Below are 17,803 nucleotides of genomic sequence, written 5' to 3'. Positions count from 1 at the left end.
GGCTTGCTTGGCCGGGCCACTAGTTCTGGCCGCGTCAGTCGGCGGCCGACATCCTTTCTGGGGCGGCGTCTCACAGACGGTAAACGTACGGCAGCGCCGTTGGCGGGGCCAGTGGACATGGACCGGGGTGGGATCCGGGTTGGTGTGGCGGCCGGGGAGGGCTGAGGTCATGATGGCAGCCCTTCTTGGTGAAACAATAAAATGAATAGCCATTTTCACAAGACCTCTGAGTAAATCTACTAGGGAACTTCATCCTGGACTGAGGAAGAGGACTGGGGAGGAGGGGGCATTCAGGGGCACAGAGAACCATGGGCCACCTGTCCCACGATGGACTTTAGACTCACCCTCACCCTTCAGGAACTACTAAATACACACAGACAGAGTGCTATGGACAAGATTTTTTTTTTTAAACAAATCCCTGAATCCCTAGCAGGTCTTGTTTCTACCCATACACAAATGGCTTATGTGCATAATGTTTCACAAAAGCCTTAAAATATTATCACCCCAACTTGACACATCAAGAAACTGAGGTAGAGAAGTTTATCACATTCTACAAGATTAGAGAGAGGCCACGTCAGACACCGTATTTAAATCCAAGCCCCTGCTCCAGTGCTCACACTAGAAAGTGTGACATACTGCCCCTTTCCTGCCCTCTCCCTGCAATCAATCTCTGAAGAGTCTTTTCTGTGTCACCTGGAATCACAATCACATTCATTTTCCACAAAGAGCTATGTCACTCCTTGGAGGACTTTTCAAAATCTAAAGGGTTGGTTTGAGAGGAGAGATTTGCATTTTCTGTTTCTCAAAGGAAACATGGCTTTAAAAGAAACTGAAAAGTAGTTATCTAGTCTAAGCCCTCATTGTGCAGAGAAAAAACCGGAGGCTCAGAAGAGATGAGGAAAGGGCCTTATTAACAAATATTGCCTCAGTGCAGCACCAAGCCAGACCTGGCACTTCTAGGGGAGGATCTGGAAGGCCCAGGAGAATGAGTGTTAGAAAACAGAAAGAGAAGAAGCATACAAGGCCCCGTCTCTTCACCACCATAACATGAATTTCCACCAAATTACCCAGAATGGGTGCAGCCAATATTAAGTTTGTCAAAAGAGGTTATAGAATTCTCAACCATAGTGGAAATTCCAACATTTACTGTGCTTTTTTCCCAGTTCAAGCATCAATTCAGTGGGCACTCTGTACCAGGGACTACACGAGGCCTGGGGTTCTCCCAAATACAGATCTCTATTACCACGTGTGCAAACCACATTAAGGCCACCAGAAGAAAAGCGCCCACAGATAAGATGGAATTACTGAAACTGAAAGCAGCAAAAGAGCATATATTACTAGGAAAAACGGTGCTCCTAGTAATGGACACATGGACATAGAATGCAAACTGTGTTTAGCAGGCAGGAAAGGGGGGATTAACAGATACAAATTAGTAAATATAAAATAAATGACAAGGGCCTGCTATATAACACAGGGAACTATATTCAATTTCTTGTAGTGATTTATACTAAAAACAATCTAAAACATATATATATACATATGCATATGTTTATAACTGAATCTCTGCTGCACACTTGAAAATAACATTGTAAATTGACTACACTTAAATAAAAAATAATTTTAAAAAATAAGTAAAAATAAATGCAACGCCATTAAGAAAAAATAAAAGAACTCTCTAATCCCCTTAACTGTAGGTGGTCGAGAAATCTAGCTGCAAACACCAAGTCCACTGGATCACTCCAGCACTGGCTGTCACTCTTTCTGACCATCAGAGAGTCACTTGCTTCACTGAGGTTACTTTTCTCTTCTGTGAAAGGCTACAGTTGCAACTAACGATGTATAGAATCTCATCATTCACAAGCCCAAAAAGTAGTGAGAACTTCACATGGGCCAGGCTCTGGTCAGATGAAAAGATAGGGTCCCAGATATATTCATGGGTAGAAGAAGTTTATGCCATAAAGTTATAAATTCTTCCTGTTTTGATAGACAGATTCATTTCAATTCTGGTTAGAATTCCTACCAGATTTTTCTTGGAATATAACAAGTTAATTTATGGTCAGGAATAGCCAAGAAATTTCTTTAGAACCACCACTTGGGAGGGGTGGATAGGTCATTCATTTCCACTGCTCTTTCTGAAGTGATGAAAACGTTCTGGAATAATAATGGATGCACCACTGTGAATATGCAAAAAGCTGCTGAATTGTACCATTTAAATGGATGGAATTCATGGTTTGTGAACTATATCACAATAAAACTGTCCTATGAAAATTATTTCTTGACAATTATTTTTCAGTTTATACACTAGTCTGTCCCACAATTTAAGAAAAACAAAAAACCTAAACAAGCCAAACTCTGCCAGGAGCACTTTAGGACTGCAATATCCCTGGGTCTCCAAGGCCTCTGGTGGTGCTGTTCCTGTTAACGCACAATAGCTGGGCTGGGCTAGTTAGGGACTGTAACTATCTTTTGAAAATCGAGGATCACTCCTTTCACCCTGAGAGAGGGAAGGAAGGAGGATGTCACAGCCTCATGCCTTCAGCACATTTTTAACAGAACCAAGCCCTGCTTTCACCACTGCAATCCCTCTCACTATAAAAACACGTGACATCAACAAGCACCGCCATCATAACACCTGAAAGTGTTCAAGGTACTTACCTGAGGCAGAAACATGGAGGGGGGAGACAGAACCTCGCTTAGCAGTGACGCTCCCTTTTCCCGACTCCACCAGGAGAAGCTGGGCGTTAGAGCCGGAGGCTTTCAGCCCAGGTAGCAGCGCCCACGCCACAGAGCTGGTCCTCAGGGAGCGGGAAAGGGAGAGCAGGGCAGCCCCGGGGTCGCGGGGCAGGGAAAGCGGGGAGGGGGACGCGGGCTGCAGCCTCGCTCGGAGGACAGCCCCAGCCACAGTCCCAAGCGCCCGCCCCCGTCCGGGTCCGCAGACCCCGCCCGCCCGGGACACAGCCCGCCCAGGGGCGGGGACGGGCCGCCGGACGAGAAGAGGAAGCCCGGGAGGAGAGGACTAGCGGGAGGGAGAGGGGAAGGGGACGCCAGCCGCGGACTGAGGGGATCCCGGCTGGGTGAGAGATGGCAGGTGCACACCAGGCCCTGGACACTGTGGCCGGGACGCCGGGGCAGGTGGCGCTGGCAGAGGGGTCTGGCCTGAGCAATTCATCTGAACACGGGCTGACTAGCGCCCTTGGGGTCTGTGACAGGCGGACCGCCCTCCCGCAGCCGCCTGACCCCTTTCCCAGGAGCCCCCCACCTTGCACTTCCACAGTCAGAGGCCCCGACCCCAGGCAGGAACCAAAGGCCTACCGGGCGACGTAGTTGAGAAGCCTTTGGGCCCGATCCCCGGCTCGGATATGGAGCTCCCAACCAGCGGACCACTTGGCACTGACTGCGCATGCGCAGGAGGGCCAGCGATCCTCTCTGGGTTCTGTGAGAGAAGGTGGGACAGCGAGGGAGGGAGAAGATGGGAGCGGGTGGAGAGGACGGGAAAATTGGAGGGATACAGATGGACAGGATGAGCAGAGAGAAGGAAGGGATCTGGAGAAGGGAGGGTCTTAGAGGAGTTGGAGATAAAAGCTTTACCTCTGGGGCACCCCTAGGCGGCAGACCTGCCTCTGTACCCTTCTGTTACCCTTCAAGCCCCGCAGCTCAATTTTACCACCGTGATCCAACCCTCCGTCCGATGCTTCTGCAGAAACCCTAGGGAGATCACACGTTGCCCCCACGCGGAGCTGGGTTTTCTGTTGCTCTGAGAACCAAGCACCCGCAGGTGTTGTCGCTCAGAACTACCTTGGGAAGAGCACATATTCCCCTTTTACACGCTGGGAAACAGGCAGGCAGGATCTCTGCCTTAGCTCCACTGTCCCAGGTGTTGGGCTGGCGGGGAGCGGGATGGTACAAGATCAGAGCCCCAGACAGAGCAGACTGCCTGAGTGTTGGTGCATAGTCCCCATCCCTCCTGGGTAAACCATACCCCACCCTAGTGGAAACATCAAGGGCTCACAGTAGTTCCCTGGGTGTGGGAGAGCTGTCCTCATGTGAAGGAAAAGTCCAGCTGGGCTAACAAGCTAAGTCACAAATCTAAGTGTGATAAGTGTCAGTTTACTGATCTAAATTATGCTGGGCTATCTCGTAAATCTGAAGTTTAGTGTCAGTTTATTGGCCTAACAACCTAACTCGTAATTCCAAGCTCAACAAGTGTCAGTAATGTGATCTGTTACAAATTGATAAGCTCCAGTGTACTTATTCCTTGCTTTTTGTTCTTTGAGCCTTATTGGCTAATGCCCCCTTACTTGTAACTAAGCCTTTAAAACCTCATGTGCACGTCTTGGAGGTACTCAAAACTTCGGAGCCGAAGCCCCTCTGAGCCCACCGGCATAATAATTCTGAGTACTCCAACACTCCGATTGGTGCTTTTGTCTTGGCTGGCCTGTTTCCATAACACTCAGCTCCAGTGCCCAGCTTTCTAGGTAGATAGGAGTGTTACCAAGTCGAAATTAATTCTCCTCAGTGCAGGACAGGCCAATAAGTTGGGAGACCAGATGTTGGGGCATGGAATAGCAAGTTTCTGTAGACCTAGATGGCAAACTAATGTCCTGGAAAACCATCTCCCCAAGTCACAATTCAGGCTCCTTTCCTATGTGCTTGGTTAGTGCAAACTTCTTAGTGTAGGAATTCCTTCTTGTTAGAATCCTTTCTTCTTGCAGCTATCTGCGTGGGTCAGATCCCTGTAAACCTCCAACAAAAGAAACGTTATTTTCTATTCTGCAATTTGCTATCTTTTAATGAATGAAAAAGTGTTAAATATCCTTAAAGGTCAGAGCCTTCAGAATAGGGTCTCCTGTTTATTTCAGGCTCTAGGCAACATTGTTTTACAAGCAAGATGAAGCCTAGGTGACAGAGCATAGGGTTAAATTCAAAGGAACAAATCTAATATGGAGTCAGATTTGTTCTGTTATATTACCCGGCCAGATGCCACTTGAGGATTTAAACCCCTTTAAGTTAAAAATAACTAAAATTTTAAAGGAATTTACATACATAGGTGGGAATGTGCAAAGCATATCTGGAAAAGCACCCAAAGGATAGTAAACAGAGGCATCTCCAGAGAGGGCTGAAAGAACAGAGGATGAGGGAAAACTTCTTTCACTTGTGTATTTTTGTTCTCTGAGTTTTTTTTAAACCATTTCCTTGTATTTCTTTTTCAGATAAAAGAAATGTGTAATGGAGCAAAGGAGTAATTAGCTTAGCAAATACAGCAGCCATGGAATCATTAGTCATCACTTTTGATTTAAGCCAGAAAGCATTTTTTGACTCTCTCCAATGTGCTCTGTCCTGTTTTAAGACTTCTATTAATATTATTATTATTATTATTATTATTATTATTATTATTATTACTATTACTATTACTACAAGTACTACTACTATGACTATTACTATTATTACTATTATTTTATGAAATAATAACACGGTTTACCTCACCCCTGCCCATGGCTGGTGGAAAACCAACTGAGTTTTTCTTGAGTTGTTTTCCAAGGAGTAGAGATGAGTTTATAAACAGAACACATCTTCAGGGCAAAACAGGCAGTGTGCATTACCAGCAGGCCAGACAGCAATGAAGGGTTTTCAATAGAGGCACCCAGAAGCTGAGAGAGAAAGCCTCCAGGACACTACAAAAAGCTGCCCAAACTGCCATCTCCATGGTACTACTGAAATAGGAAAGAACAAATCTGACTCCATATTTGATCTGTTTCTTTGACTTTAACAAAGCCAAGTTAATATGCTCCGGTCTTTTCATGGGTTATGATGTCACAGAGGAAACGGACAGGTCAACAAGGAACCACTCTGCCGTGATCACGGAGCCGGGGAAAGGGATGGGCTGCAAGATGTATGAAGCAGCCACAACTGTGCCCGTGCTTCTAGGCAGGTATCCAAAATCGCCTCGACAAGGTGTCAAACATTTGTGCCCATGTCCTCATCAACAGACATGTATTAAAGACAAATGGAAACATATAAAAGGCCAATACCCTTGCTGGGTACACCGTCCAAAGAACAAAGTCTCAGTTTGACAACTGGCCATCTCGGTTCCATGGGATTCATTCTTGGAGAACCTTAAAAACCACTCTTCTGTCCTCAAGAATTGCTGCATATTTGTCCTATCTTTGGCTCAGGGATGCAGCACGTTCAAGTGAACTTTAATGTCTGCACAGATTTGACTGTCTTTTTCCAGGTTCACTTGTCCATTCAAAAGAGGGCTGAGCTAAGTCCATCCTCCGTAAGATCTATTCCCCCCAGTGACAGCTCATTGAGCCTGCAATTAAAAGCCAAGTGAACAAGACTGTCCTCAGCTAAAAAGTTCACCGATCTTTCACTGTTTTCTTAATCTCCTCTCCTGGCTAATTGCAACAGACTAACACCTCCCTCCACCAAGATACCCAACTATGTCATTTTTCTCCCCAAAGAGAAAATAAGGTCCATAAAATAGGAGACAACTCCATAGTCACCTCTGAATTCTTAGCATATAGTAATGTCAATAAATACAACTCAGATTATTGTTAGTTTCCTTTAAAACCTTTCTGGTTATTTGAATGAGACCTTGGAAGAGAGGTGTTTGCTGTCCAGTATCTTGATCCACAAGACTCTGGAGGCCTTTTTCGGAATAGCTGTTCACTGATTCATTCAAAATACAACTTATCAATCAAGGAGTAGCTGTGCTTTTCTGCCAGGAGTTTGTGGTCACTCTCATGCCAGAACAGCTTTAAACTATATCCTTACTTTGGATTTGTTATTTTTCCCCTCTTCCAACAAAATTGACTTTTCTTACTTTCTTGTTTTGAGGAATTTTTTTTTCCTATTTCACCCTTTAGTAAAGCAAGATTCTCAGGATGGGCTTGGCCCATTATATGATCACCCATCCAACTCCTAGTGTGAGAGGTCTGGGGCTCACATCCCTCCCTCCTGTCAAGGCAACTGAAAATCAGTTCAGGAGCCAACCAGCACACCACGGCATCTAACGCTCACGTATCTCTCAGAAACCCTGCTTTCTCGTTTGTCTTGGCTTCTGAGAATTTTCCCTCACTTTCTTGACAATGAGTTGTGCAGCTTGAAAGATGAGGAAGGAAGGTTTTATTTCTCAATCAGCATTTTAAGGAACTTGTGTAATGAAGGTTTTCAGGAGTTTCTAGTACCCTCCATTGCCGAGACAGAAAACACACTAGACATTTTCTAAATTTAGTTCTCATGTGCATTTTTTCTGTGCTTTTTTTTTCTTAACTGCTAACAGACATTTTTTAATTAAAAAAAAATAAGGCCCCAAAAAGAATAGAACACTGAAGGGGCAAACAAATTAACGGGCAAAGACAGAAAAATGATAACTACTCTACAAAGTTAATATAATACATACACTATGTATCAGATCAGCAATTCTCAGTAACAGCTAATTGAAACATGACCATGAGGTAAAATTTCTCTCCTGTCAGGACATGGCCAACAGAAAATACAATTAAACCAACAAACTAATTTCCTAAGTCTGGCGAGGTACAGAAGTCTACAAGCTAAATGTGTCTTATTCTAGAAAAGAGGGAGTCTCACCAGCTCTTTTCTGTGGAGCCTGAGCCCACGGGAGGACGGTGAAGTGAGCTCTGTAAGTACCGAATTAGCAAAGTGAGTGATGAATAAATAGACGTGAGCTTTGATGACAGAGATAATACTACTATTCGTTTGTCCTTTAAAGTATGACTTCACGTTCAGTGATCAATACTTCGGCGTCCTTAGGAGTTGAGATTTTAGGAAAATGCACAACCTGGGCCCAGATCTCCTCTTTAAGCTCGTGACACTGCAGTTAGTTGTCTCAAAGGCAGCTCCAACTCCACATGCAAAGAGCTGACTTCACGGTGTTCCTCCCATAGCCGTCCTTACCAGGGCCCCTGGTCGGAGGGTAAGGTCTCCCTGCGTCTCCCAACTCAGGCCCATCACTCACAGATGTGAATGGACCCCTCCTTCAGGGACCAGATATCCTCAGACACCGAGTCCCACTACCCTCAACTGACCTACCAGATACTCACTGGCACTCACTCAGCACTGACCCTCTGCTGGAGACCACGCTGCACACTGCACAGTGTATCTCACTGGATCTCCACAATAGTCCTGGGAATTGGGTACATCACTGCTTCAATTGATTAGATAAATTGTTTCACTTCCTTGCGTGCGTCATTCAAACTGACACGGCTACTAAGCCACAAGCCTGGGCCTGAAAACCACTTGAAAATTGGACACTGCTACACCTCGCAGCCACCCTACTCTGACTCATCACATCATCTCCTGCCAAGCCTTCTAAATGTTTCCAAACATTCTAGAAGACAAATATGAACTATGAGAGCACCCCACTCTCCTACTTAAAATCTGTCAATGATGGTTCACTCCCCTTAGGAGAAAGCCCAACCAGGCCTGAGCACAGCCTAAGGCCCCAGCATCCGCTTTCCCTGCACGGCCGCGCCGCCTCACCCACCACGCAGCTCTACACGTGCCGTGTCTAGGACAGGGATGCTGACTCCGCACAACCCAGGGCTTGTCTCACTCGAACAATGATCACCTTCTTCAGTGTTCATCTTCTTCATTGCTGACTCTCACAAAAATGTTTTCTCATGATGAATCAATATCTTTTTCCTTACAACTGCCCATCATTAATAATGAGCTCCCCCCAAAGAGAGAAGACCTAATTCTCAGTCTCCTTATCTGTAAAGTGAGAATAACAAGGAAATATGTGAGGTTTCAAGAGAAATAATATTCATGTGAGGCTGAGGGACAATTCCATCATACAGTAAGCATTCAATATGTGCTTACTTAATATTAATAAGAATATATTGCATTCTAGCAACCTTCAATCAATGTTTTATGACTTTGTCCAACAGACTACTGACAAACTGTTGGACGAACCACTTTGAGCAGATCAGCACAAGCATACTGGGAGAGGTAAGTGCTGACTCCAGTTACAGCTGCAGCCACCCAGCACTACGGGGCGGGGGCAGTTTGCTCAAACTCTTACATGTTGCTTGAGCATTTAGTTCTCATTATAGAATAAAGACAGTTGTTCTTTAGTCAAAGCTCCTGAAACATAAATCTTCAAAGATTGATGCAAATTAGGTTTCAAGTACAACACTCTCACTAGAATTTATTTGAAAATTATAGTCTTAGCTACTCCGCACATCAAAAGGGCATAATCTTAATGTATCTGACTAAATACACTGAAAGGGTTGTTTAAAAGTAATTAAGAAGAAGCCATTCAGAATAAGCTCTCAGTATCATCTGCACAAAGACCCACCCAAGGGTCTCATTTCTCACTTCCACATAGGTGTTTTCAAGTAGCTTACCTTGGGTCTTGGTTTCTTATAACACGGGGCGGGGAATAGTTGTGGATAGATTTATGTAGCAAATATATACCAAGGGTATTTGTTGTGAAGGAATTCTACAAATAAGAAGATTGATACATAGTCCCACCCATAAGAAATTCAGCCTTTCCATTTACAACAGCATTAAAAATAAAGTGAGAGATACATTTAACAAAAATTTACAAGATTTGTACATTGAACTTTTTGAAGTATCACCAGAATAAATTTTAAAAGATCTACATATATGGAAGACATCCCATTTTCATGGAATGATTGACAATATTATTAAAAATGTTAAGAATCCTCAAAGTGAACTATATATTCAGTGGAATCCCTATCAAAATTCCAGCTGACTTCTATGCAAAATTGAAAAACTGATCCCAAAATTCACATGGACCTGCAAGGGGCCCAGGACAGCAAAAACAACCTTGAAAAAGAAGAGTAAAGTTGGAGGACTCACTTTAAAGTGTACTAAAATGCTATAGTACTAAGTCAGTATGATACTGGCATAAGTTTGGATAAATAAGTCTAAGAGACACAATAAAAACCCACGGGGAAAAACTTACATTTACAGACACTTTTCCACTAGGGGGCCAAAAACACTCCATTGAAAGAATAGTCTATTCAACTAATGGTTCAGGGACAGCTGGGTATCTGCAGGCAAAAGAATCAATCTGGAATCTGAACACCCATATTTTATATAACAAATAAAATTAATTGAAAATAGATCACAGACAGAAATGTAAAAATTAAACCTATAAACTTTCTAAAAGAAGACACAGTATAAATCTTTGTGGGCCTAGGATAGGCTTTGGTTTCCTAGATACAAAACCAAGAGCACAAGTGATAGAAGGAAAAAGCAGATAAACTGGACTTCATCAAAACTAAAACCTTTTTCTTACAAAGGACATCATCAAGAAAGTGAAATGACAGGGGAAAAGGGTATCTCAAGTCAGAGAGTGCGTGCTTTGCAAAAAAATAAAATAAATCTTTACATCAAACTACCTCCCTTGTAAAGAAATTGTTTTAATGTTTAAAAAAATATAGTTAAAGGACAATGTGCAGAATAGAAGAAAAATTTTGCAAAGCATGTATCTAATAAGAGAGTAGTATCCAGGATATATAACGAATGCTTACAACTGAACAATACAAAAAAATACACCCAATTTTTAAATTTACCACGAATTTAAATAGATATACAAATGGCCAATAATCATATGAAAAGATGCTCAGCATCACTAGGGAAGTCAAAAACAAAATGAGATCTCATTTTACACCCACTAGGATGGTTATAACCAAAACATGGACAATAACAAATGTCGTTCAGGAGGCAGAGAAACCTCATATGCGGCCAGGGGAAAGGAACAATGTTGCAGCTTCTTTGGAGAAGTCTGGTATTTCCTCAAAAGCTTAGAGTTATATGTCTCAGCAATTCCACTCCTACATATAGAGTCATCTCTCAATATCCTTGGGGGGTTGGTTTCAGGAACCCCACACCCTGGATACCATAATCCAAGGATGTTCGAGTCCCTTTACAATCAACCATCTGGATTCATGTAGTGGAAACTACAGATATGGCGGGGCAAATGTACAGCCAACAGAATGAAAACATATTCTCATAAAAAATTTCACATCAATATTCATAGCAGTATCATTCAGAGTAGCCAAAAGTTACTAACAATATCCATCCATCAATGAACGGATAAACACATTTACCAAGAATAGGCCCACAAACTTTTGGTCATTGAAACTTTGACAAAGGAGGTGAGAACATACAATGGAGTAAAGACAGCCTCTTCAGCAAATGGTGTAGGGAAAACTTAACAGCTGCATGTAAATCATTGAAGTTAGACTACTCCCTCACAGAATATACAAAAATGAATACAAAATGTGTTAAAGACTTAAACATGTAGACAAGACACTATAAACCTCTTAGAAGCAACCATAGGCAAAACATCTGACATACATCTCAGCAATGTTTTCCTAGAGCAGTCTACTCAAGCAATAGAAAAACAACCAAAAATATACAAGAGGGATCTAATTAAACTTACAAGCTTTTGCACAGCTATGGAAACAGTAAGCAAAACAAAAAGACAACCAACCTATGGAATGGGAGAAAATATTTACAATAAATGAAACTGCTAGGGGCTTAATTCCCAGAATATGTAAACAGCTTTTACACTTAATAAGAAAGAAAAACAAACAATTCAATTCAAAAATTGGCAGAAGTCCTAAAGAAACATTTCTCCAATGAAGACGTACAAATGGCCAGTAGCCACATAAAAAAATATTCATTATCATTATCAGAGAAATGCAAATCAAAACTGCAATCAAGTATCACCTCTCACCAGTCAGAATAGCCATCATTCAGAAGTTCACTGACAATAAATACTGGAAAGTCTGCGGAGAATTGGGAACACACCTGCACTGTGGTGGGGATACAGTTTGGTGGAGCCATTGTGGAAAAGTGTATAGATGTTCCTCTAAAGACATAAAATTGACCTCCCAGATGACCCAGCAATCCCACTCCTGGGCATATATCCAGAAGGAACCCTAATTGAAAAAGACACCTACACCCCAATGTACACAGCAGCACTATTTACAATATCAAGACATGGAAGCAACCGAAATGTCCACTGAGAGATGACTGGATAAAGAGGTTGTAGCATATTTGTCCAATAGACTACTATTCAGCCATAAAATAATAATAAAATAATGACATTGGCAGCAACATCAATGGACCTGGAGAATGTCATTCTAAGTGAAGTAAGCCAGAAAGAGAAAGGAAAATACCACATGAGATTGCTCACATGTGGACTCTAAAAAAAAAAAAATAGAAAGAAACAAAAAAATAAACTTATCTACAGAACAGAAACAGACACAGAGACATAGAAACCAAACTATGGTTACCAGTGGGGAGAGGGTGTGGGAAGGAATAAACTGGGAGTTCAAGATTTGCAGATACTGAGTATGTAAAGAATAAACAGCAAGTTTATACTGTATAGCACAGGAGAATATATTTAATATCTTATAGTAACTTATGTTTAAAAAGAGGATGAAAATGAATACAGGTAGGTTCCTATTTAGCTGAAGTGTTGTGCTGTACACAAGAAACTAACACAAAATTATAAACTAACAAGACTTCAATGAAAATATTTTTAAATAGACCAAAAACGAAAACAAAGGAAAAGGATATTATCAAGCAAAAAGAATAAAGTACTGATTCAGGCTACAATTATGGATGAACCTTGAAACTTTATGCTAAAATAAGCCAGACACAGAAAGCCAAATAGTGCCCTTTAAAGTGAACTGTATCTAAGCGTTTATTGTACTACTCCTGTAAATTTTCCAGAGGTTTGAAATCTATCAATATCAAAATAAAATGTATTATGCATTAAAAACTTAAAACGCTTCCTCACAGGAGGGCTTTAATTATTAAATGCAGAAACGCATATAAAGCTCTTGGAAAAACAATTTGCACGTCCACACACAGTCACTGCTGTCACTGCCACTCAGAGGGTGGTGACAGCGCTGATGAGAGCTGCCTCCACTCGCTCCCCTGCAGAAAGGAGTGAAGGCCTGAGCTCTGACAGGCAGGGTGAGCGTGAACCTGAGTCATACACAGCCACGTTCCAGACTCTGCGTTACCCAACTTTCTTATACAAACTGCAACATGTAATGTAAACACGCTAGAGGGATGTATCTTACAACACAGGGAATACAGACAATGTTTTACAGTAACTATAAATGGAGCATCTATTGTACACCTGAAACTAATATCATATTTTAAATCAGCTATATTTTTATGAAAAATTAAAAAATATTTTTAAAATGCTATCACTTTAATATTCAATTCGGTTTTTAAGTTACTACTAAACAGCTCAGAATGTATAAAAGCATTTAATTGTGCTGTTTGCTTACATATTTATTTACATTCAGCCTCTTGCTAAAAGAGAATTTAAACAATTCTGTTAAACACAGCTTAACAACCATAACAACAAAAGGCAAAACGGAGAGTGAAGAGAAAATGGAGATTCAATACTTAAATGAAACCAGGGGGAAGTAAACTCATAAAAATGGATTCCATGAAGTCAGGGAAGGGCTTAAGGCTGACTAGAAATTCAGCTGTAGGATTCTTGGCAGCGAAACCAAAAAGAAAAGATGATGGGGCGGGTGGTAGAGCGTGTGCTTAGCGTGCACGGGGTCCTGGGTTGAAGCCCCAGGGCTTCCACTAACAGGTAAATACATCTAATTAACTGCCCCCCTAAAAGATCACCAAAGAAAAGAAAAAGAGAAATTTCTTTCCCAAAGAACCCTGATATTAAATTTGGATTAAATATTAAAAAAAAGAAAAAAAGAAAAATTCAAAAGATAAGTGACACTGAAGGAAAACCACAGCTGGCCTAACAAGCTAAGTCACAAATCAAAGTGTGATAAGTGTCGGTTTCCTGATCTAAGTTTTGCTGGGCTACCTGGTAAATCTGAAGTTTAGTGTCAGTGTACTGGGCTAATAAGCTACCCCGAAAATCCAAGGTCAACAGTTGTCAGTAACGTGATCTGTTCCAAATTGATAAGCTTCAGTGTACTGATTCCTTGCTTTTTGTTGTTTGAGCCTTATTGGGTATTAGCCCCATACTTGTAATTAACCCTATAAAACCTCATGTGCACGTCTTGGAGGTGCTCAGAGCTTTGGAAAAGAAACCCCTCTGAGCCCGCCAGCGTAATAAATCTCAGTACTCCAACCCTCTGTGTGATTCTTATTTCTTGGCTGGCCTTTTGTTTCCATAACAACACAAGCGATAATGCCCGTGAGATAAATCTGGGGAGGCTGCTGGTAAGTCGCCATGTCTCACGTGGGAAAATCTGAAACATCCTTCTCACCACTCAGAGTCATCATAAGCCCACACCACACCTCCTGCCGTTAAATGCAGGAGCACGGTTAGGGCCCGGCCTTTGCTGTCTTTGTGTCATCACAGTGATACAGGATGGAAGGGGGAAGAGCACAGCCATTCAAGGAAGGCCGCAGCAATTGACATCAAAATGGTGAAGGATTCAACCCCCAATAGGCCTTGAGGCTCAGGATGAAGAGATTTAACTTCTAGCAGATCTTGAGATTCAGTAAACATCCATTGTAATAGTAACCTGGTGAATAACATGCCCCAGGCACCATGGCAGTCCCAATGATAGCCACAAAAGGTCAAAGGGTGGGAAATGGCCAACTCCCTGGGAATCCTAGCCCCTTGCCCTAAGGCTGGTCCTTCTACTTATTAGCATATGAAACCACCAAGCCCAAGAAAACAAGCAACACAGCGCCACCTCGCGGTCACCACTCTCTGTCCCTCTTTGGAGAAGACAGACCTTCTGTCTGTGGGGTGTGTACCTACTTCTAATCTGTGCATGAAACCCCCACACCTCGTGACGTTTCTCTTGCATTTCAATGTATCTGTCTGAATATATATACCTTTACTCAACACTGGCTTGCTCTTGAATTCTTTACTGCATGAAGTCAAAGAACAAAATCTGGTGGGGCACATCCCAGGGGCTCAACAAAAGCCTGGGACACAGCCCTTCTCATGCCCAACGTTTTTTATTCTTGTATCAACAGGACTGGGCTGTGAAGTGACGTCTGAGGCCCCAGCTAAGGGACAGAACCAGCTTCCAGGGTTCCAATTTGCGGGCAGCCTCTCCCCCAGCTTGGGCCTTGGGGTCTGCCCGGTTCTCTGTGTTTCTCTGTTGTGCTGACTCCCCAGCCATACAGCGTACTCCTAGGCCTGTCCCCACAAAACCCTTCTCTCCAAAATACAAGCACGTCATGTCACAATCCTCTTGTTCAACCAGGAAATGTTCAGCCCACTTTTTTCCTCCCCAATAAATTACCCAACTGTCCTCCCTCCCATCACATCACTTCTTTCTTTGTGAGAACTCTGCACTCGCCACACCCCATCATGAACACAGGTGTCTTGCTGGCTGTGACCGAGATGTTTCTTTCTCACACAGCAAGCGTCCTTTCACTTTCCCCTTGTTACCTTAAAAAAGCCTTTCCTGAGTCACCCACCCCTCTGATTATGAACTCACAATGTGCTGAAGTTGCAGTCACTATGTGCATACATCCCAGTTTTGGCTAGGTATCCATCACAAGATCTTCATTAAGGAGCTGCATCAAGAAGTTATACAGGGTATTCTTACATCAGAGTGGAGGAACCTGCAAAAAATTTAAACGGCTTTGAAGAGAGTGTTAACCAGGGACAGAGATGTCGCGGGTCCTAGTCAAAAGTGTCATGAGGAAAAATGTTCTCCCAAGGCTCAGAGTGGCTTCTGAACACAGAATCCTCAGGGAGGAGGTGACAGGCAGTGATTAGGGTGGGTGATACAGGTTACGCTCCCCCAGCTGGGGAAGAATAGGTTTTTTTCTTGTTTTCCAAACAATTTCTTACTATCTTTTTCTCTTATTGCCACATACCATTTCCTACGAATTAAGCATATCAATGTCAGTCACTTGGGCCACTTGGGAGAAGCTACACGATGCCATTCACAGGGATGGGGCATGACAGCCACACCAGTCTAGGTTGAAAGACCAGTGGGGGTATTTGCAAGGTAATCACGGGCATGCAACAAACTCCCCAGCTTCAATGACCTCATCTCAAAGCTGGGGTCAATAAAACTACCAAGCAAATTGCGTGAAGATTATGGCCAATGTTTACTAGGTAAGTGCCCGTGAAAGCTGCCGCTTAATGGGGAATGAGTACGATCAATGAGGCCCTGTCTACCTGCCCACATGCGCCCTGCCTTCCTGCCTTGCTGCAACAGCAGAACTTGTTTAGCTGAGATGAACACCCCCAGAGCAGCCCAGACGGGAAAGCTCCCAGCTCTGCACGGCGAGACGTGTTCCTTTCCTTCTCAGAGCTGATCACAGTTTGCTGTCGTCTGTTTTTATGTTTATCCCTTTTGTAACTCCCTCTCCTCCGGAGTTTTTGCTCAAGCAGCACAGGGCCAGGTGTGTCTTGGGTCCTGCCGGATATTCTGGGCAGGGAAACAGCCAACTCCATATCTGGCTCTGGTGCTGAACGGAGAGAGCAGAAGGCCCAGGGGCCCATGCTGAACTGAGGCCCCTGCACCCAAAATTATGGTCTGACCTTGGGCAAATTACACAGTCTTCTTTACCCTGAGATTCCTCATCTGTCCATGAAAATAACTGCCCATGTCACACAGAGTTACAAGTATTAAAGGAAATCAACAAATTCACAACCTAGCCAAGGGGCTACAAGTGCATCCTCAACAGACAAATGCTGCCTTTACGGCTCTGACGCACGCTAAGCGGGGCGGCCCCACACAGTGAACACTGCTAAGTGCCAGGGTGTTAAATGCTTCATGTGTGCTATAATACTCTTTAGATCTTACAACAATCCCAGGAAGAAATGAATATTATCATGCCCATTTCACAGATTCACCAACAGGTTGAGAGTATGCATTCTATTCCAAGGCCCTATGGTGAAGAAATGGCAATTTAAACCGGAATCTGGGCCCAGGCCTTGGCTCCATCTCTCTCCCATCCACCTGACCACTTGCCTATGAATTCCACCTGTCCAATATAAAAGTTTGCAGCCGGCCATCCCTTAAAAGCAATGTGTGCCACCGTTTGTCAATGTTGTTTAATTACCATAAACTGTTCTCAGAAACCACTACAGTAAAGAAAGTTGGACTTAAGGAATTCTGCATTGCGTTCTCCTGCAATGTGCAGGATCCCTTTCCTACACCTCCAAATCCAAGTGTATGCTTCCTCCGTGTTTATGTTTGCACACGGCTTATTAAAGCAGAAGGTATCTGCAGTAATTCCATCTCGGTTGCTTTCCAAGTTTGCAGATGATCCATATTCGGTCTGTGAACGAAAATACTACAATGTGAATGAGAATACTGCAACCATGTCAGTAAACAAAGAATACTGATACCAAGTCATTAAAGGCTTCCGCCACTCCCCGGCGAGGACAGGCCTGCAGCCCAGCCACTGCAGCAACTCACAATGGTGCCCTCTGAGCAGACTCAGAATAAGAAAGGACGGGCTACTGGCCCGAGATAGCTAGGTGCTTGTCTAAAAAATGAATTCAGTGAGTCCTAATATTTGCTTCCTCCCATTCATACAAAATCACTAAATTCTTGAACTTGAGATACCTGGCTTTCTTTAGATAACAAGTAATCTTTTATTGTTCCAACAACCTGGTCTTTGTTGTAAAGCTCCTATATATCCTAGCTCTGCCTCAACCTCTTGGGAGCAGTCCCTCAGAGAGTTCTGAGAGACGGTCATCCTGGCTCGAGTCCTCCCGCCAAATGAAACATAACTCTTAACTTTTAGGCTGCACGTTTATTTCAGTCAACAGTTTTGGACACCATGAAGCACCACAGCAGATTTCTCTCCACCT

At 43.1% G+C, this 17,803-nt stretch overlaps 1 protein-coding gene across 2 annotated transcripts in view; it reads right to left on the bottom strand.

Annotated features, from left to right (window-relative positions):
* The window catches only part of LOC140693518 (uncharacterized), a 67,916-nt gene that overhangs the window by 10,490 nt on the left and 39,623 nt on the right, over window positions 1–17,803 (bottom strand). Inside the window, exons 4-6 of one of the 2 annotated variants that reach the window (XM_072957338.1) lie at window positions 15,465–15,591; window positions 3,313–3,433; window positions 2,656–2,734 (exon numbers count right to left, since the gene is read on the bottom strand). In XM_072957338.1, coding sequence (XP_072813439.1) covers window positions 2,656–2,734; window positions 3,313–3,433; window positions 15,465–15,499 — 235 coding nt within the window. In that variant the 5' untranslated portion in view covers window positions 15,500–15,591. Of the gene's footprint in view, window positions 1–2,655; window positions 2,735–3,312; window positions 3,434–15,464; window positions 15,592–17,803 lie in introns of those variants that run through there. The other variant, XR_012069279.1, reaches the window with a different exon arrangement.

This window comes from Vicugna pacos, unplaced genomic scaffold (assembly GCF_048564905.1).
Source record: "Vicugna pacos unplaced genomic scaffold, VicPac4 scaffold_19, whole genome shotgun sequence".
Classification (NCBI taxonomy): Eukaryota; Metazoa; Chordata; class Mammalia; order Artiodactyla; family Camelidae; genus Vicugna; species Vicugna pacos.
This window is presented reverse-complemented; position numbering and strand designations above follow the sequence as displayed.